This window comes from Ricinus communis, chromosome 5, assembly GCF_019578655.1.
Source record: "Ricinus communis isolate WT05 ecotype wild-type chromosome 5, ASM1957865v1, whole genome shotgun sequence".
Lineage (NCBI taxonomy): Eukaryota > Viridiplantae > Streptophyta > Magnoliopsida > Malpighiales > Euphorbiaceae > Ricinus > Ricinus communis.
The window spans coordinates 19475978-19496752 of NC_063260.1; the positions used below are offsets into that span (position 1 = coordinate 19475978).

General features: G+C 34.8%; 3 protein-coding genes across 3 annotated transcripts; 1 reads left to right on the forward strand and 2 right to left on the reverse strand.

The window, feature by feature from the left end:
* Positions 1-8853: 8853 nt before the first annotated feature.
* LOC8262534 (glucan endo-1,3-beta-glucosidase 3) lies at positions 8854-13989 on the forward strand. Its single transcript, XM_015724549.3, has 4 exons — positions 8854-9855; positions 11475-12728; positions 13313-13340; positions 13504-13989. The coding sequence occupies exons 1-4, from the start codon at positions 9798-9800 to the stop codon at positions 13658-13660; spliced, it is 1497 nt and encodes a 498-aa protein (XP_015580035.1). The 5' UTR covers positions 8854-9797; the 3' UTR covers positions 13661-13989.
* Positions 13990-14335: 346 nt separating this feature from the next.
* Positions 14336-16331, reverse strand: LOC8279619 (F-box protein SKIP28). Its single transcript, XM_002527727.4, has 2 exons — positions 15593-16331; positions 14336-15147 (listed from the first exon to the last, which is right to left on the reverse strand). The coding sequence occupies exons 1-2, from the start codon at positions 16007-16009 to the stop codon at positions 14566-14568; spliced, it is 999 nt and encodes a 332-aa protein (XP_002527773.1). The 5' UTR covers positions 16010-16331; the 3' UTR covers positions 14336-14565.
* A 188-nt stretch (positions 16332-16519) lies between these two features.
* Positions 16520-20677, reverse strand: LOC8279617 (dynein light chain 1, cytoplasmic). Its single transcript, XM_015724540.3, has 2 exons — positions 19651-20677; positions 16520-16782 (listed from the first exon to the last, which is right to left on the reverse strand). The coding sequence occupies exons 1-2, from the start codon at positions 19882-19884 to the stop codon at positions 16627-16629; spliced, it is 390 nt and encodes a 129-aa protein (XP_015580026.1). The 5' UTR covers positions 19885-20677; the 3' UTR covers positions 16520-16626.
* Between the last annotated feature and the right edge of the window lie 98 nt (positions 20678-20775).

Here is a 20775-nt window from a genome sequence, read left to right on the forward strand (position 1 = left end):
TCCTAGGAATCTAGACCTAGGGTCAATTGTAATTGTTCAACATAATTGATAAATTATTTTTCCGTGATTAGATGATCTATCTGTTCGGCTCGCTCCAACCGAGGCACCGGAGCAGAGCTAGGAGGTGGCCCAATTCTGTGAGTTAAAGTCATTTAATCATTGCACTATTGCTAAGTCTGATTTTAATATGCTATTTTAGAATTTATGCTTAATATGATTATTAGTATCGCAAAATAAATGATTTCACTTGATTATTAATTATTGAAATAATATAAATATTATTATTATTAACGTTATAATAATACAAACGTTATTATTTTTTCCCTCACGAATTGCACGTTGCTTTACCCTAAATTTTTAATCTTTATTTCGATATGTGTTTAATGATTTCATTAGATAATGATATTTATTATATGTGATGATTTCGATTTGGGGATGTGGCTTTCGTAGAACATGCCACCGCTGCATTAATGATCATGGACAGGTAATAAGATTATTATGAGTTTTACCCTGGTCGAGCATGGCTCTCTGGGCTGATTTGAGTAAATTACGGTAATAAGATCATTATGAGTTTTTCCCTGGTTGAGTATGGCTCTCTGAGCTTATTTGAGTAAATTGTCGGAGGTAAGGTCCCTGGTCGAGCATTGCTCTCTGGGCGCCGGCTTATTTGGATACTTAAGTAACCAGACTGGAGGTAAGGTCCCTGGTCGAGCATTGCTCTCTGGGCGCCAGTCTTATTGGAATAAGAGAGCTGAAAGGCTTAGGCAGATAGTGAATATTAAGTGACCGAAGTGGAGTTAAGGACCCTGGTCGAGCATTGCTCTCTGGGCGCCAGTCTTATTGGAATAAGAGAGCTGAAAGGCTTAGGCAGATAGTGAATATTAAGTGACCGAAGTGGAGTTAAGGACCCTGGTCGAGCTTCGCTCTCTGGGCGCTAGTCCTATTGGAATGAGATGCCGGAATAAAGGTCCCTGGTATAGCATTGCTCTCTGGGCGCCGGCATATTTGGATACTTAAGTGACCAGACTGGAGGTAAGGTCCCTAGTCGAGCATTGCTCTCTGGGCGCCAGTCTTATTGGATTAAGAGAGCCAAAAGGCTACTAGAATTTGGGGTTAGGGTTCTACTGAGCCACTCGTCCCGTAAAAGTAAAAATATATTTTTTATTTATTTATTATGGTATGATTATAATATGAGTTATATTTACGTGCATGGTTTGATATACTGATTCGAATAATTAATATTTTCTATGAAGACTGCAATAGTTTCTATATTATTTGATTTTAACTCACTCTCGAGACTAACAGTCTCCATTTATTTTTTTTCAAATGCGTGACTGTTAGTCTTCCCGCGACTCTTATTCAGTAACCCGACTCCGTCATCATCGGGTGATGTATTTGATTTGGTATGTAAATTGGTAAATCTTAGATTCTCCGCAGTAGTAATAGTAAATGTATCAGTTGTAAATTTTTCTGAGTTTCGGGTCTCGCCTAGTTCTTAATTAATGTAAAATTTAATGTTATTGTAAATTATGGCGTTTATAATAGTAAAAGTTGAGATGAGATTTGTTTGAATGGTGAGTGTCAGGCCTACTACGGGACTCCGTGGCCTTACGCCTACCCATTCTGTAATACCCGAAATTTTTCTTTAATAAAGATAATATTAATAATGATTAATAAATGAGTTTTTATTTAAATTTTATTTTTATTTGGTTTAATTTGAAATGATTTAATGGAAATTTTAATATTAGTTAATTAAATGAATTACTTTTCTATACCCAATTAGTTGAAATTTTAAGAATTAATTAAGTAAATTATTTGAAGAGTAGAATATATTTTTGGTTATTCTAATTTTTCCCCAATGTATGTGTATATGTATATGTATAAATAAAAATATATATATTGGAAAATTTTGGAAGAAATTGTAAAGGATGTTTTTATAAAAGAATTTTAGGAAAATTGGTATTTTAATTGATTAGTGGTATAAAATATTAAGTTGAGAATTTATTATTTAAATTAATTTTGTGTTAGGACTAAATTGGAAATTTATTTTGGAATAAGGATTGAAAGTATAATTTCATTTTTATGGGGATTTAATGGAAATTTATGAGTTTGGTATTTTCGTAAATAAATATGTCGGTCATAGGTATTTTTGTAATTTTATATTTTCAATAATTCGAATTTGGCCCAAATTAAATAGTTAAGGGCTTAATTGAAAGGATAAAGGAAAGTTTAGAGGTTAAATTGGAATTCTGCAGGATGAAATTGTAAGTAATTAAGAAAGTTGAGGGACCAAATTGTAATAAGGAAAAGTTCGGGGGCCTAATGTCAATATTGAAAGAAAGAAAGAAGGATCGGGGAAAGAGAAAGTAGATCGAGAGAGAGAGAGGGTGATGGCCGAAGAAGAAGAAGAGGAAGGAGCTGTGGCGGCATGCGTCGTCGGTGGCGGTGGCCGTCGGCGGCGCGAGCGGAGAAGCGTCTGGCGGTGGGAATCGCGTGTAGGAGCGGCCGAAGTTCGGCCATTTCTAGCGGTGTTGGCGGCCGAGTCGAGTGGCGATTGGCTCCTCTCGGCAAGGGCTCTCTTCTGGCAGCAGCGGCGACGCCTGTGGTGGCCGGAGACGGAAGATCCAGTGGAGAGAGAAAGTAGGGGGCAGCTGCATTTTTGGACTTTTTCGGCGAGCTCCGGCGGAGGATGGGCGATCAGAGGACGTATCCCGACTTTCCTCAGCTCAAGCTTCGCATTGGCACCGGTTTCGTGGCGATCGGACTTCGTTTGCGAATCGACGGCTGAGATCGTCCGCAAATCTCTCCGGATGATCGGGTGTCATATCGGAAAATCAGAAGCGGGGATCATCATCAGCGCGTCGTTGTGAGTCCAATGGTGTGTTCAGATTGTCGATCGAACTCCGGTGGCCGGAGGCGAGTCGACCGAGCGATCGAGCATCTCGGTAATTTTTTCTCTGGCCTGTAATTTTGGAAATTCTTAGTTTAATTGTGTGTCTAATGGTTTATATTGAGTATTTGATGATATTCATGAGTCATAAATAATTGTCTGTCAGTTTGTCTGTCTCGTATTTTATGTTGTGTGGCGGAGTCGGAAAATAGTGAAGTTTGGGGACCCGACTCCCATTGTTTGAATTGTTGGATATTTGTAGTATTTTTCTAGCAGGTCCTGGACCCATTTTTACGGGGGGTAATGTTCGTGTTGTAGGGGAGGTTCTGCCGGATTTTCGGTAGAATTCTCTTGAGTCGAGATTCTTAGACAGTCAGTCCTAGGAGTCTAGACCTAGGATTAATGATCGATTGTTTCAGCGTTCTGATAAATTGTTTTCCGTAACTAGATTGTCTGTTTGTTCGGCTCACTCCAACCGAGGCACCGGAGCAGAGCTAGGTGGTCGCCCAAATTCTATGAGTTAAAGTCACTTAATCGTTGAACTATTGCTAAGTCTGAATTTAATATGCTATTTTGAAAGTTTATGCATAATATGGTTATTAGTATCGCAACATAAATAATTTCACTGGCTTATTAATTATTGAAGATAATATAAGTACTATTATAGTAATGTTATAATAATACCAAATATTATCAGTTTTTCACATGAGTTGCATGATGTCTTACTCTAAATTGTTAATCGTTATTTTGATATGGTTGAATGACTTCTTTAGACAATAATATTTATTAAATGTGGTGATTGCGATTTGGGAAATGTGGCTTGTAGAACATGCCGTCTGATGGGTTACATCAGGACCACGTGCGCACCGGTAATGATCATGGACATGTAATAAGATTTTTATGGGTTTGCCCTGGTCGAGCATGGCTCTCTGGGCTGATTTGAGTAAATTGTCGCAGGTAAGGTCCCTGGTCGAGCATTACTCTCTGGGCGCCGGCTTATTTGGATACTTAAGTGACCAGACTGGAGGTAAGGTCCCTGGTCGAGCATTGCTTTCTGGGCGCCAGTCTTATTGGATTAAGAGAGCCAAAATGGCTACTAGAATTTGGGGTTAGGGTTCTACTGAGCCACTCGTCCCGTAAAAAAAGTAAAAAAATAAAAATATATTTTTATTGATTCATGTATTTATTTATTATGGTATGATTATAGTATGATTGGTATTTATGTGCATGGTTTGATATACTGATTTGAATAATCTATGTTTTCTGAGAAGAAAGCAATAGTCTCTAGATTATTTGATTTTAACTCACTCTCGAGACTGACAGTCTCAATTTATTTATTTTTCAGATGCGTGACTGTTAGTCCTCTCGCGACTCTTACTCAGTAACCCGACTCCTTCATCATCGGGTGGTGTATTCGATTTGGTATGTTAATTTGTAAAATCTTAGATTCTCCGCAGTAGTAATAGTAGATGTATCAGTTGTAAATTTTCTGAGTTTCGGGTCTCGCCAAATTTTTCTGGCATACCGAATTAGTTATGTAAAATTTAATTGTTGAGATATTTATGGCATTGTTACTAGTAAAATTTGAGATGAGATTTGTTTGAGTTGTGAATGTCAGGCTTACTACGGGATTCGGTGGCCTTACGCCTACCCATTCCCTAGTGCCGGTCATGGGCCCTCGGGTGGGGTCGTGACACATTCCCTAGTGCCGGTCACGGGACCACGGATGGGGTCGTGACACGGATGATCACGGCCGTCGATTTGCAAACGAAGCCCGATCGCCACGAAACTGGTGCCATTGCGAAGCTTGAGTTGAGGAGAGTCGGGATACGCCCTCCGATCATCCATCCTCCGCCGGAGCTCGCCGGAAAAGCTAAAAAACTCGGGTGCCACCTACTTCGCTGGAACTCCCTCCTCCGGCCACCAAAACCGACGTCGCCACCGCCAAAAGGTAGCTCTCGTCGAGAGGAACCGATCGCCACCGAGATCGGCCGAAAAGGCCGCTAGAAACGACCGGAACGGCCTTCGGAAGCCATTGCCTTCCTTGCGCCGCCCGGCCGACGACTCCTTGGTAGGCATCGCGCCGACGGTCGGCCACCACCGGCTGGATGACGCCTTCTTCTTCTTCTTCGGCCATCTCCTTCCTCCCCCCGATCTCTTTCTCTCTCCCCGACACTCTTCTTTCCTTTCTTCTATATATCAACATTAGGCCCCTGAAGTTTTTAATTACTTACAATTTCGTCCAAAGAAAATTTCAATTTAATCCCTATACTTTTCTTTAGCTTTTCAATTAAGCCCCTAGCTAATTAATTTGGGTCAAATTAGAATTATTGAAAATATATAATTACATAAATACCCCTGCCGCAAAATTCCATTAAAACCTCATATTAATGAAATTATACTTTTAATCCTCCTCCAAAAATAATTTTTTAATTTAGTCCTATCACACAATTAAATTAAATAATCAATTTACTAATTATTTTCTAACTTAAAATTTAATACCACTAATTAATTAAAATACCAATTTCTCCAAATTCTTTTATAAAAACATGCTTTACAATTTCTTCCAAAAATTTTAAATATATATAATTTTATATATATACATATATATATATATATATACATTTGGGTAAAAATTGGAATAACGAAAAACATAATTTACTCTTCAAATAATTTACTTAATTAATTTCTTAAAATTCCAACTAATTGGGTATAGAGAAATAACTCATTGATTTGTCTAATATTAAAATTCAAAGTTACATTTAAATCATTCCAATTAAACCGAATAAAAAATAAAAATAAAGCTAAAATTAATTTAAATAAAAATCTATTTATTAATTATTATTAATATTAACATTATTAAATTAAAATTTCGGGTATTATAATCCCTGTATTGCGGGTTTGTTTTCTAATATTTATAAATATACCCCTCTTACAGGATTGTTTTCTCATATTAAAATAGTCACCCCTTCTACGAGGCTATTTCCTCAGACTCGCAATTACACTATTTATCGGGGTTGTTTTCTCAGATTCATAAATATATACGTTTTACGAAATTATTTTTTTATATTGATAAATATACCACTTTTACGAGGTCGTTCTCTCATATTAAATTATTAGAACTATTATGGGGTTGTTTTTTCAAATTCATAAATATACACGTTTTACGATGATATTTTTTATATCGATAAATATACCCCTTTTACAAGATTGTTTTCTCATATTATAAAATTAAACCATTGAAGGGTTGTTTTCTACTCACAAATATACTACAATTACGGGGTTATTTCCTCAAATTCATAAATATCATCGTATTACGGGGTTGTTTTCTAATATTTATAAATATACCACGTAATCATATTAAAAAATTTACCTCTTTTACGAGGTTATTTATCAGACTCACAATTGCACTATTTTTTCGGGGTTATTTTTTCAAAGTTAAGCATACATGTCAAAAAAGAATCAGGTCTCAAAAAATAATATATATATAAATTAATTTTTTTATAATTTATTCTAATTTTAGAAATATAAAAGATTAAGTAATAAGATATCTTGAAATTATCTTTTTCTCCTTAAAGTTAAAGAGAGGATTTATCTTTTTAAATTTTTATGAAGAAGAAATGAATTTAAAAAAATTTAAATCATAATTTTTAGATATATATCTTCTTATAACAGAGAATGATTATGACATTATTTATAGTATTTTTTTGATAATATTAGACAGACACTTATTTATCCATGAATTTGAAAATGTAAATGTGAATTATTTTTTTATAAAATTTGTTCTTGTATTTTAAGCTAAGCCTTGTTCCTTTTTAAGACTATTCTTTTATTTTTTTTATTTTCTTAATTTTTATATTCATTAATGGAGGAAACTGATTTGAAATTGATAGATAAAGTTTTATATTACATTTATTAATATATGTATTTTTATTATTATTTTTTTTATTCCAAACATGTATGTTTAATTTTTGATACATCAAATTTTTATTTTATCATATGTATTTACTTTTGATACATAGAATTCAAGTTTATGTGTAATTTTATAGTTTTTTTTATTAATTTATTGATTCATGAGTTATATTCCTCATTAAATACTGACTCTCATCTTAAGAAATAATATATTAATTATATTTTATTTTATATTAACTAATAAGTAGTTTTTAATAAAATAATGATATATTTTATCTTAAAAAATAGCATGTGGATTATATTTTAATATTATATTAACTAATAAATTAATTTTATGATTAAATAATAATTTTAATTATAGAAAGTAACATTTTAGATTATATTTTTAATATTATATTCGATAATAAATTAATTTTTAATTTTAAAATAGCAATATTAACTATGTTGATATATTGATTTATATAATATTAAAATTACCTAAATAAATAATTCTTATATTATTATATTAATAAATTTTAGATTTAAAAAATTATAAATATTTAAAAAATCAGTTAACTATTATTTTTAAAATTTTATAAATTAATATTAAATATTAAAAATTATATTAAATTATATTTATCAAAAGTTATATTTTTTTTTTAATTCTTAGGATTTACAAATTGATAATGTAGTATCCGATTGAGTCACCGAGAGCAGCCCAAATTACAAAACTTTGAATTTTGTAGAAGCTGGGCCAAGTCTATTGCTTGATATACACCACCACCCCACCCCATCCATATTAAAACCCACAAGCTATTAGTGCCATTTCTGTTGAATTAATTAATTAAACTAAACAATCTTAAATTAATTAACTTTTTTATTTACGAGTTAAAGAAAATATTGTAAGCGAATAATTTGAACTTTTAGGGATTTAAACAATTTTTTTTAGACTGAAAGTACAAGCGTTTGTAACTATAATTATCATCATAATTTATATTATATTTAATGTTCCATGCTCTTTTAAGCAATTTGTTTCCGCAAATCTCTTTAGTTGTAGATAGATCTGTTCATGGGCCGGGCCTGGGAGGGCTCGGGCCGGTCTGACCGGGCATGATTTTTTTTGAAAAACTTTAAAGATTTTTTAATATCTCTCTATCCAAGTCCGAATCCGAAACTTTTTAAAAAGCTTGGCTCGGCCCGGTCCAGCCCGACCAACTATTAAACCTTTGTTCATTGGCCGGGTCTGGGCGGGCTCGAGCCGGGCCTGACCGGGCCCGGCCGATAATTCAATACAAATATTCAAAATTTAAATTTAATTTCAACACAAATATTCAAAATTTAAACCCAATTTCAACACAAATATTCAAAATTTAAATCCAATTTCAACACAAATATTCGCAATTTAAACCCAATAATCATTTTCATCATGATAATAAAGATACAAACATCAATTAATATTTTTAACCATCTAAATAAAACTCCAAAAACTGAAATAAAAGAACAACAATATAGATGAAAACTCCTTCAAGGCAAATTCACATTTCCTACAAAACAAAAAATATTTAAATTAATAAGTATTTTATATAAATAAAAATAACTAATAAGCTAAATCAATATATAAATAATAAACTTACTTAAAAATTCATATATTATTAATAACAATAAAACTATAAATAGAAATAATAACTAGCTAAGTGGTATGACGCACTTAATTATAAGCTGACATATTTTTTTCTAACTAAACTAGATATCGGGCTGGGCCGGACCGGACTTGAATTTCTATATAAATTCCAACCCCGGCCCAAGGAGTACGAACTTTTTGTGGGTTCAGACTAAGCCGGGCTTATACATAAAAAAATTTGTTCAAGCCCGGCCCGAAAAATACAGACCTGAGCGGGCCGAGCGTATACCCAGGCCTATGAACAGGTCTAGTTGTAGATCAATAAGAATATTTTGAAAAATAACTCCTGAACAGCCACAACAAACATATTAATAAAATTAAATTATCATCAATAATTGCCGCATGATATGAATGTTATTGCAGAATAACCCATAAAATTATTGATACATTTATAGAATTACGTGAAACAGGCAATACACATATTAAATTTTATTAGCATTTTGGGTTTAATTTGTGATAGAAATTTCTAGTAAACTCTTGCAGTTTAATATTAACGTCACACTGCCCAACAATAAAAAAGAAAAAAAATGTGAATGGACGAAGAATAGGCAACTTTTACCCGAAACAGATACAAATGGTGTAATAAAGAAGTGGCATCTCTCAGAAGGCATTTTCGTAGAAGCCAAACACCAGAAAACAAGTCATTTATCAAAGCATTATCCCTCGTGGGGACTACCTTATTCCAGAACAGAAATAAAATAGAAAAATACAAACAAACCAACACCCAATTAAACAAACTGCTGCATATATCTGAAAATAGAATCTGACCGTTGATTGAATCCAGCTCTTAATCCACGTCAGTCTGAATCTCTTCTGTTCTCGACTCCTCGTAGACTGTGACTCCCCTGCAAGTTTTCATCTGTAGTAATCCTCACTACTTACCATGCACTCTCAAGTTTATCTTAGCCGTTGGATCTGTCCGCCAGTCAAAACTTAAAAAAAGAAAGAAAAAAAAGGTACAAAATCCATACTTTCCGACCTCACGCAGGCACTGTCTCTTGCATACCAAAAAAAAAAAAAGAAAAAAAGAGGTTCCCTCTTTAGTCTTTAGTCATTGCAACTAAACAAAACCAACCCGCCCTTATTAGTTCTTAAGTATCTCTAGTTCAAAACACACTTTGTTTCCGTTTCACTTAAACCTCAAAAGGAGTTACCTTTTCTAGTTCTCTCTCTCTCTGTCTCTCTCTACTTCTCTCTTTCAAAATCCTTCTTGTTTCTTTTTAGATTTTTTTTTTCTTTTTGCTGTTTTCTAGTGTAGTCTACTAGAATTCCTTTCTGTGTGTCTATGGTTTTTGGAGATTGAAAGATTTGCAACTGCAAGTGAAGATTCTATCTATGGCTGCGTTGTTCTTGCTTTTCTTAGTGATGGCATCTGCAACTTCTGCCGATGAAGGTAAGCTTATTCTAAGCCTCTTTTTAGTTTGGTTTAGTTTTTTTCATGGTTTATAAATTTCATTCAGGTGCTTTTGCACTGTGGGTTTTTTTGGGTTTTTGTGCTACTTGTTTGGAACCCATCTGTTCTTTGTTTAATTCTTTTGAACTCAACTCATTACTGTTTTTTTTACATGTTAATCTGAAATTAGGAATTTTTAGCTACTGGATATGTTACTCTTTCTGTTTGCATGTCCTTTCGTTCTAAGTTCATTCCTTTATCTGCATTGATGTGGTTCTGTAGTGCTTCTTCGTCACTTTAATGCGTATTAATCTGAGCAGTTTACTATTGCATATCAATGGTATCATCAAAATAACGGGTCTTTTTATTTTTGTTTCGAATGCCTCGTAGTGTTCTTTAGACTAACTTAGCTAGCATTTTGTATATTAACTTGGACGGAAGAGCAGATTAATGATTATGGAGTGAAGTTTCTAATAAAATAACTGTTATTTTAAGTCATTTAATATTACATTAGGTTATTAATTTTATTTTAGCTAAAGTAAGCCGCAGTTCGCTCGAAATCACAATCTTGTTTTACTTTATAGCATATTTTTCTGTAGAAAGCTACAGGAGGGAGTAGGTTGGACCCTTCTGTTAATTTATTTTGTTGCTCACTTAAGTAGAAGCCTTTGCCTAAAAATGTTTCCGATTGTTGAGAACTTCTGAGCTATTCTCTTCCCACTTTTAATGAGGAATCTAAACTATATTGCTTCCCAGCTCATGTGACAGTCTTTTATCTGCGTCTACTGTATTTCCATACAATATGTCGGAAGACCATACTATCCTTGGCCTGAAGATGTAAAAACATCTTTAATTTAATGAAATGGAATCCAAGAAATCTGCTTTGAATGGTATTATTGTCATTTTGCTGCTCAACCTACTAACCCGTTGCATGTTCTATTCCACTGCATTATATGATGCTACCCATTACCTTCTTCATCTTTATCATGCTTGAGGCTGCCTTTTTTAATTCATACTTGCTGGTTAGAGATCTGACTGTCAGGATATTCTAGAGTACAAAACCTACTTATTTTCTCAGATGTGATATTTTATAATCATAGTGGAATACAATATGGTAAAGGCCTTATTTTTTAACTCTTAACCTCTATATTTTAGAATAGAAATTGAAGTTGATAATCATTGACTTAGTGCAGAGTCCTTGGATAATAATATAGCCAAGCTTGGGAGTCAATGCTACTGAGTTGTGTGATGTTTCATAAAAGACAGCAACAAGTTGAAGCTAAGTCTGATTTATTGCACTATGAACCTCTTGTAATATAATATCGAGTTCGTTAATTCAGGCTGATGAATTGAAGTCACTATGACCCACCGGAACCATATCACTTTCATGCTTAATGCTCTTCCATTCATGCTTTCTCTCTTGTATATCAAATGTTTGCTTCTTTTGTGTGCCTCAGATTTAAACTCCCAAAGATTGCTTCTTTGATTTAAACTTTTTCCAAGTGTTCCTGATCAAGTCATTGGCATTTTGGTTTACTGTGAAGATGAAATATATTATGTCAAATAACAACAATATGCTTGTCTATATCCTCACACTTGGAAACCTTTTTCTTTCCTAGATTCTTTCATTGGTGTTAATGTTGGTACTGCCCTCTCGGATATGCCAAGCCCAACTCAAGTGGTGGCCCTTCTTAAGGCTCAGAATATACGGCATGTCAGGCTCTATGATGCAGACCGAGCCATGCTTCTTGCACTTGCCAATACAGGCATCCGGGTAACAGTTTCTGTTCCCAATGAGCAGCTCCTTGGGATTGGTCAATCAAATGCCACAGCAGCAAACTGGGTTGCTCGCAATGTAATAGCCCATGTTCCTGCCACCAACATCACAGCTATAGCAGTTGGATCTGAAGTTCTGACTACCCTCCCAAATGCTGCCCCAGTCCTAGTCTCTGCCTTAAAGTTTATCCATTCTGCCCTTGTTGCATCTAATCTTGATGGCCAAATTAAAGTTTCTACTCCACACTCTTCTTCCATTATCCTTGATTCTTTTCCCCCTTCCCAAGCTTTCTTTAATCGCACATGGGACCCAGTAATGGTTCCCTTGCTCAAGTTTTTGCAGTCAACGGGGTCATATTTTATGATAAATGTATATCCATATTATGATTACATGCAATCAAATGGTGTTATCCCTTTAGACTATGCACTTTTTCGGCCCCTCCCTCCTAACAAGGAAGCTGTGGATGCTAATACACTTCTTCATTACACTAATGTCTTTGATGCTTTAGTCGATGCAGCATATTTTGCCATGTCCTATCTAAACTTCACCAATGTCCCCATTGTTGTGACGGAATCTGGCTGGCCATCGAAGGGTGATTCTGCTGAGCCAGATGCAACAATTGAAAATGCAAACACTTACAACAGCAACTTAATTAGGCATGTTCTTAATAACACTGGCACTCCCAAGCATCCAGGGATTGCAGTTAGTACTTATATTTATGAGCTTTACAATGAGGATTTGAGACCTGGACCAGCTTCTGAGAAGAACTGGGGACTTTTTTATGCCAATGGAGTGCCAGTTTATATCTTGCACTTGACAGGTGCTGGTACTGTGTTGGCAAATGACACTACAAACCAGACATTTTGTGTTGCGAAGGAAGGTGCTGACCCAAAGATGTTACAGGCTGCACTGGATTGGGCTTGTGGACCTGGAAAAGTAGATTGCTCAGCTATGTTGCAGGGTCAACCATGTTATGAGCCAGACAATGTGGTAGCACATTCAACATATGCTTTCAATGCTTATTTTCAGCGGATGGCCAAGTCTCCAGGGACCTGCGATTTCAAAGGAGTGGCTACCATAACGACCACTGACCCAAGTAAGAATCTATATCCTGAACAAGAAAGTAATGCAAAAGATAAAAATGATGAAGCAACTAAAATGATGAAGGAACTAATGGAACAGTATTGATTATTGAGCTTCTACACACATATACAAAAATATATGCATTCGCCTTTTGCAATTTCAGCATTCTAATTTTTCTTATTAAAGGAAGGACAAAATGGAGAAAACAGTGTTGCCAAGTTAACCAAATCCATTGATGGAGTCGTGTTCTTAGCTGCAAAAACTTTCACCTGGTAGAAAAACCTTTACACAGTTAATTTAAATGATAGTGGAGAGGACCTGACCAAACATGATCTCTCACAGATTTGGCAGAAACGTCCTAGTCCTAATGGTCCATGGGTTGCTTTCTGCCATTGGAAAATAAAAGCATTTATGATTCCTGTTCCTAAAGAATCTGAGGTTTGAAGGTTTAATATCTATCTTATTATTGTTTAGAAAATGACTGCTAGATGGGTATCATTCTAAACTTGACTAACATGTTTGGAAGCTGAGACAGTTTTGTTGCTTATTTGTTTGCTGACTTTGCTTGATAGGCCTAATATTGTTTTACTGGTGCAGGTCATGGTTCTTGTATATTTCCTGGAAGGTATGGATCGAAGCTTTAAAATGATTTAACATTTAGCGTTAAATATTTGTTTTCAGCTCCCTTCTCATTTGCTGTATTCTTTACTTCCAAACTGTGCTTCAGAATCATAATTCCAATATTATTTTGCTGAAGTTTCTTCCTTCTGCTTGTATTTTGAGTGCAGTGCTGGAAGAAATGGCACCCTGACAAATACAACATCGCTGGCCCCATCTTCCAATTCAACAAGTTCTGACAGCCATCAGCAACATCTCTATAGCGCTAATTCTTTCATAACCTATGTGATTACATGTGCTTTGTTAATGAGTGCAGTTTTCTTATAAAACTGCTCTTGTACTATGTGCAAATCTTGGTTGCCTATCACTCAGCAAATTTAGTCCCGATTCTCTTGGACAACTTGCAGCATTCCCCAATTTTGGTCCTCCTGGATATGAGTTAAAGGGTGGCAAGGTTGATTGAGCATAGCCATTACTGTGCATGTTCTGACATGAGTCTTCTGGCTTTATTTTTTACAATCCAGCCAAAAGGATTGGTTGGGATTATTGTTGTAACTTGTAGCTATCTCATTAGGGTAATATGGTTGTATTCTTTGAACTGAATGTATTACATGCTCATTCTTATTCAGTATGATGCTTTTTGTTAGTTGCGCAAATTTTGATAAATTGTTCCTTCCACATATTTATTGCATGCCCGTACAGTGACTTGATTCGTCCACTGTGTTCACATCGCATCACATTACATGTCATCATGTGCTGTACCTGTACCCTATTCTAATTCATTATTTACATGTTAAATTCTCGAAAGTATGAAAATTAATGGCTATGCTTATTTTCCAGTTAGAGATGCTCAACATCATCTGAAACGAAAAATAGCCTCATTGAGTTAGTTAACAGAGGCCTTGTTTTATATTAGACAATTTAACATTTATCTAAGAAGGCAATACACTATTCTGATAAGAGAAACGAATATGCAGAACAGAATATAAACAAGAATATAGATAAGAAGTCTCTGAAATCGTATTTGTTGTATAATTCTATTTCTAGGTACATCATTTTTCTGCTAAAATAACGAGTCTCCATACTAACTATTAACATAACAGAAAATAGATTATTTTTCATAATAAGAGAGATATTTTCTGCAGAACCTTAGGAGACAACCTGATGATGTAATCAAGCTCCTTGATTCTTGCTATTCTGATCATGTTCACAACGACATCATCACTCAGAATTTAAATTTCTGATGTCATATGACATGCTTCACAAATGAAACCACAAAAACCTGGAGAACTGAACTGCTGGTTAGTATGTCGCTTACAGTATGGCTTGTTGCAATAATTACATTTTGAAAGACAAAGCCAACAATCAGAACACAATATGTCTGCACATGCAGCGTCTTCTTGTTCTTCAGCATCTATGCATCCCCCACACTCTTCACACCTTGAAATGCAGAAGTTGCAACCTCTGCAATCAGCAACCAGCCGGTCCCTCTTCTGCATGCATGTTTCCCTTGAGCAATCAAAAACTATTTGAACTTCATTGCACTGTGGACAGATATCCACATCAACAATCCTACCACTTTCTGTGCTTCTTGATGATGGAGAAATTCTATAAATGTGATATAGGATATGCTGTGGCTTATGCTGTGATGGGTTCATTTGAAGATAGGAGTAAAGTGTTTCAAGGTGTTGTTTCTTTAAGTTGTAGATACCATTGATCTGTAGACTCTTTAGGCTGTTTGGATGTTGGGATAGTATTTTCACAGCTTTGATGATTCCCTCCGGTGTTAAGCCGGTGCATGCAGGCAGATGGAGCTGTATCAATATGACCAAATAAAGAAATAAGAAGCTTGTGACACTCAAATAAACGTTCAAACTGATTCGAGACTTTAATGCCACTCTGATTTTTTTAATAACCCATCCAGTTTTAATGATTTCTTAGTCAAATTTAGTCTTTTCATGTTTATTCTCATCAAACTATCTTTATTATATCTTGTACTGAAGGCTACACTGGTCATTTACTCAGGAAACTGATTGATTATAAATTGTTTTGGTTTCTTCAGTGTACAATTTTTTTCAGGAACGTTTCTTCCGAGTGGGCACCAAATAATGACCCCATTTTCAAGGAAGCAATAACCCCACCAAGCATATCTTATCCAGCCTTATTCGTTAGCTCTCAAGAACAGTGGAAGAAACGCAAGCATATCCAATTAATAAAACAGAAGAAACTTTAGAAGTTGATTTGGGTCCGTAAGCATACCTTATTGATATAAGGATTTTTCTCTATGACCTTTTCAAGTCCATCATCTGTTATCTTTGTACAGTTCCTCAGAATCAAAGTTCTCAATCGACAATTGGCCTTTGAGGCAATTTTCATCAGAATTTCATCAGACAACCGCGAGCTCAAAGGCCTGTCAACGATGATAGTCAGCCAGGGGAGTAAATCCCGGTTCACTGCATCCCTAAGTGACATACAAACTTCACTCATGTTAAGAAGCTCAAATACGGGGAGGTAAGCCAAGACGAGGAATAAAGCCTCGTGAGGTGGCCCTGGCTCGGCTTGTTGGTTTGCACTTTCATTTTGGAAACTGGGATGGGACTCCAGCCGAGGCAGAATGGACAGGGTTCGCAAAGACTCGCTAACAGATTCTTCCTCTGTAAAATGGGAAATCTCCATATTATAAAGCTAAATTAAGGGTAGCTGGCTACTAAAATGACTTTTTCTTTTTAGATGTCGGAGTATAACTTCTGCAATGGCTTAATTGCAAGAAAACTGAAGATTCAGCAGAAAGGTATAGTGTTCGGGTAGAGAGAGAGAAAAAGACAGCTAGTGAGTTTACGTGTGTGGACCAACATGAGACACTCTTTCAAAATTTGCAAGTCGGTTTTTGAGGATAAGAGTCAAAGCCTTCACATTTTAATCTTGCTTGTAAAGCAAATGTAAAATATTCAAATCCCCGATCTTTCAACGTTATGCAAACTCTCTCCTTCTGTCCATGTAACTTGGCAAGTTAAATTTACTATTTCACTTAATAAATAATACATACTGTAAAAGAAGAGAGAAAATCCAATATATTACATCGATCTTTCATATTTGGCTGCTGCAAATGCTATGTGTAAGAGATGGAAAGTAGTGCTACAACTAACATCATTTCATGCTAGTAAGTTGAGTGTTACACAGCAGAAAAGATGGGAAAAAAATTGGATTATAATCTGTAATTAAAAATACAAAAGATGGAATTTTATGATATCCATAAAAATAAAGACTACTGTGGAACTCAAATTTGCAAACCATCAATGATCTAAAGGCTCAACAGCAGTCTTAAAAAGTAGGATGTAAACCTTGTCAATTGAAAAGTACAAGAAGCCTCCTATGGAATGAGTAACATATGAACCAAAGCTAGTCCCCACTATGCAATGCCAAGCCGGACCGTATGCGGAGTCAAATTCCTGGAAGAATTTATAGGGAAAGAAGAATAAGAAGAACATAAGTTGGATTATTCGTTTTACAATGTATTGCTGGCAACAAAATCAATACAAGCATGCTGAGACAACAGTAATAATCAGAAAGCCAACCAGACTATGGAGAACTGGCAGAAATTCACCCTTTGTTGCCTATTCTATTCACATATCAACACCGATGCTAACTCAAATGAGATCCTTCTTCAAAAGAACCTTGTAATAAAGTACTCAAGTGTGAACTTATAGAAAACCCTCCTAATGTATAGGGTGAGTAGTCCACATCGTCACCTAGCGGTTTGCAAAAGCCACTATGCTCACCTATGTATCCTAGACATAACATCCAAATTAACTTACTTTCCCACATATAGTCAAATTTCATCCGCCAAAAGAAACCCATTTTCATTTTGATTCTTCTTTTTCCCCCTGAAATGAAGCATCAGAGCAAAATAAGTCCAATCTAATTAAGCGTACTAGATATTTGGAAATGTTAGGGTGACATTAGTTCCACATTACCTGGTTTCTATTCTACCCTCATACTGTCATGAGTTATCAACTAATTGACCAGTAACACAAAACTGGTCTGAGATTATGAAGGATTATCAAGAGGCTCACAGAAGCTTACACTAAAAACACTGCAATTTTCCAAATACAATAGTTGTGTGCGATTCCCTTTCTGACTTTTCCACTTTCCACCAATCATTTCTTTACCAAAATTTCTATCTTACTACTCCTTTCTCTCTGTTTCTCTGAACTTCAGCTCTCATAAAATGAATGAGAAAGGTATATATGAAAGGTAATTTAAATGTATGAGAAAGATATCGGTTGCATGAAAATGAAAAGCAATGGCAGGATATAAGATATTGGACTCTATGAAATGAAACAAATTTAGCAAAGTTTTGCTGATAGGGCCTTAGATGCTTAATTCCAAATCTCACTAGTTAGATGAAAGAATAGGATATATATTATGTCTACCGACAGAAACGCAAAAGTTGCATAATTTCTAATTTCAACCATAGTTTGTTTGCGAGGCCTCACATCAAACCAATGCCAAAAGTTCATGTTTGCTATAAGTTGATGCTTAATCAAGGACAGTTGAGAGTTCTGACAAGCTTGAGCCTAACATATTCATTAACCTGTAATCTTCACATTCACAGTCTTTCCTTTTGTGAATCGTTGCAAGCACTACTCTTCTTCACTTGTATGTGCCACGATGCACGCTGGAGTACTGTGAATGTTATGCTGTCTTAAACATGAAGAAATCTAAAAAGTCCTCTAAACAACCAAACCAGTTATTCATTTCATGAGCAGCCTCATACAGTAAAATCTCTTTATAGTAATACTATATATATGAATAACCTCTACATAGTGATAAAAAATAACAGTTACAATTTGGGTCAATTATAAATAGGAATAAACTTCCTATTGTCATATGTTATAAATTTTTTAAGTCATACCTTAAGAAAATATTCCTCTATATAGTAATATTTATATATATAACTTTAAAAAATATATATTATGTTACACATTGTCTTACTATAATATTGTTTTATCTCATCAATCTTATTTGTATAATATGAATAAGATATTTATGTATCTTATCTTTAATTTCTACCATTCCACCAATAATATTAAGTATTAAATTCAAAGAATACTTAAACCTCCATTAAGTTATATACTCACAGTCATAAATTTTATTTGGTTGTATGACTATGGAAAGGTTTTATTATATGTAGTAATCCTACCAGCATGTGATTCTAAAGATCACCAACCTTAGACCATCATAGTTATTTCTTTTACAGATTGAAATTTAATTCTGGAATTAGTTCTATAGTCTTAATCCTAGACTCCATAAAAGATAAAGTTAACATGTCAGCCTTAAAGAATCATGGTCATATTATTTCAAGACAAACTAACGCAAGTCCCTTCAGTCCGACCAGAAATATTAGCAATTCAGACAAATACTCTCTTGAGACTTGCAATCAACCATGAAAAGAAAAACTAAAACAAGCCAAAAAGAAGATTGAACAATCATATATAAGTATCTAAATCAAAGTGATTCAGATGAGCTGCATTAATATTTGGTCAAAAGAATTATGGAATATTGTCGTGAGATACATTAATGGAAAAAAAAAAAAAAAGCCGCTGTATGTTATATCTATTCAGTACAAGAAAATGATAAACCGTCAATTATTTAACTCAAACATTTTAAAACAACATGATTTAGAGTCTAATAATCAGACTACAAAAGAGGCAAATATACAGCAACGAAGATATTTACGTTCCACTCTCAGGAACATTGGTCATTTGGTCTGTTCCAATTTCAAACTCAAAACATGCATGGAAATTTTACTGAAAAAGTTAAGAGACAGACATGCTTAATGGGACCACTAGTATTTGAAATTACTGTGTGTACTGACAGCATTCAGAACTGATTAAACTGCAACTTTCACTCTCAGGACAAAAATGAGAAAAAAAAAAAGGAAGCCAATGGACATCTTTAAGTACATTTACAATATTTCTTTACTATAAGCGTTAAAACCACTTAATAGAAAATCACAAATCACACAGCACAGCACAGCACATAATGGACATGATTGTACAGAAACACAATAGGCAATAGCTAAAAGAAGAAACTTTCAGCAAGCATCTCATGTCCAAATTCTTAAATAAACCAAAACCCCAAGAAAGCAATTTAAGCTGGGCGCCCAAGAAGCATGTTCAATTCAAGTTAAGGCCTGAATAAACCACCAAAAAAATAAAGCAAGCCCAGAAAAAATTAAAACAAAACCATAAAAAAAGAATTAGAGTTCTTTAATGAATAGTTAGAAAAACCCAAGATTTCTCTCCAAGTCTAACCTTCTTAAGAGCAAGAGCAACGCGTTTGCTGTCAAGCTTTCCAGGCAACATAGAATCAAGCTGATCACGAGCACACCTAAAAGCTCGAGTCTGCAATGGAATTGGCATATCAGAAGCTCTAACACGTACATTTAGCCTATCATATTGATCTTGTTGCTCTTTAGCTTTCTTTTTCTCTATCAAACTGCTCAAGAACCTACTCCTCCTCTCCAGTTCCAACTCCGCTCCCTCCATTGATTCTTTTTCCTTATCTTCTCATCACTCAAACAAGCAAATCATCCGAAGAAATATAGATGATAAAACAGGTTAATACAGTGAATGACTGCAAAGCAAACAAGGTGTTTGAGGAAAAGTATCGAGAAAATGAATAAAAAGAAGAAAGAAAAGATGAGAGAGAGAGAGAGAGAGAGAGAAATAAAAGTAACAAAAAAAAAAAAAAAAGAGAAAAGAGAAGGCTGGAAAAAGGTGCAAAGTTTCTTTCGATGTACTATACTATAATGTAGGTAATGGCTTGTTTCTTTTGCTTTTTTTTTTTTTTTTTTTTTGAGCTCTTTTATGCTATGGGCATCGTCGAGGTCGTTGTTGGGTTAGGCGTAGAGGGGACAAACCATTCTACTATTTTATTGTCTTACACTTTGATTAGCGGGAACTTGCAGCCGACCAGACCAAAGTCCAAACCCATATTCTGTATTATGTATTTAGACTCGAAGAATTTTGCCTTCATCGCTGGTTCTATTCTCCCGCTGACTGTTGACTTCAAAGTTTAACTTTTGTTTTTTTTTGGTGCTTATTGACTGCTCGTGATGTCTTTTTCTTTTTTTCTTTGAAGCTTTAAGTTTTTTTCTTTTTCGACAGTTTGGTTTTGTTAGTTAGAGCACGGTTGTGAAACGTGATGGGTTTTGCTAGTTGCCTCGGGAGATCATTTTCTACGTGACAACAGGGAATCAATTTTAAATTCATGTCTTGGAATTGTATGGTAGACATTTAACTGACCTGAAATTAACATAATTCAGGGACAAAATTAACCTAGTTTGGGGGGCATTCATGCTCCATTATGATGCCTCGTTAGTGCAAAGAAAAAGAAAGAGGAGAAGGGTATGAATATGATTTGTGTTTGATCAGTTG

What these genes read in the sequence shown, in the direction of transcription:
- LOC8262534 (XM_015724549.3), top strand. Translation starts at nt 9,798, where the DNA reads ATGGCTGCGTTGTTCTTGCTTTTCTTAGTGATGGCATCTGCAACTTCT. An exon ending in TGCAACTTCTGCCGATGAAG is followed by an intron (nt 9,856 to 11,474) that starts GTAAGCTTATTC and finishes TTTCTTTCCTAG; the next exon opens with ATTCTTTCATTGGTGTTAAT. An exon ending in TCTTGTATATTTCCTGGAAG is followed by an intron (nt 13,341 to 13,503) that starts GTATGGATCGAA and finishes TTTTGAGTGCAG; the next exon opens with TGCTGGAAGAAATGGCACCC.
- LOC8279619 (XM_002527727.4), bottom strand. Translation starts at nt 16,009, where the DNA reads ATGGAGATTTCCCATTTTACAGAGGAAGAATCTGTTAGCGAGTCTTTG. An exon ending in AAAATCCTTATATCAATAAG is followed by an intron (nt 15,148 to 15,592) that starts GTATGCTTACGG and finishes ATATTGATACAG; the next exon opens with CTCCATCTGCCTGCATGCAC.
- LOC8279617 (XM_015724540.3), bottom strand. Translation starts at nt 19,884, where the DNA reads ATGGAGGGAGCGGAGTTGGAACTGGAGAGGAGGAGTAGGTTCTTGAGC. An exon ending in TTGCTCTTGCTCTTAAGAAG is followed by an intron (nt 16,783 to 19,650) that starts GTTAGACTTGGA and finishes AAATTCTTCCAG; the next exon opens with GAATTTGACTCCGCATACGG.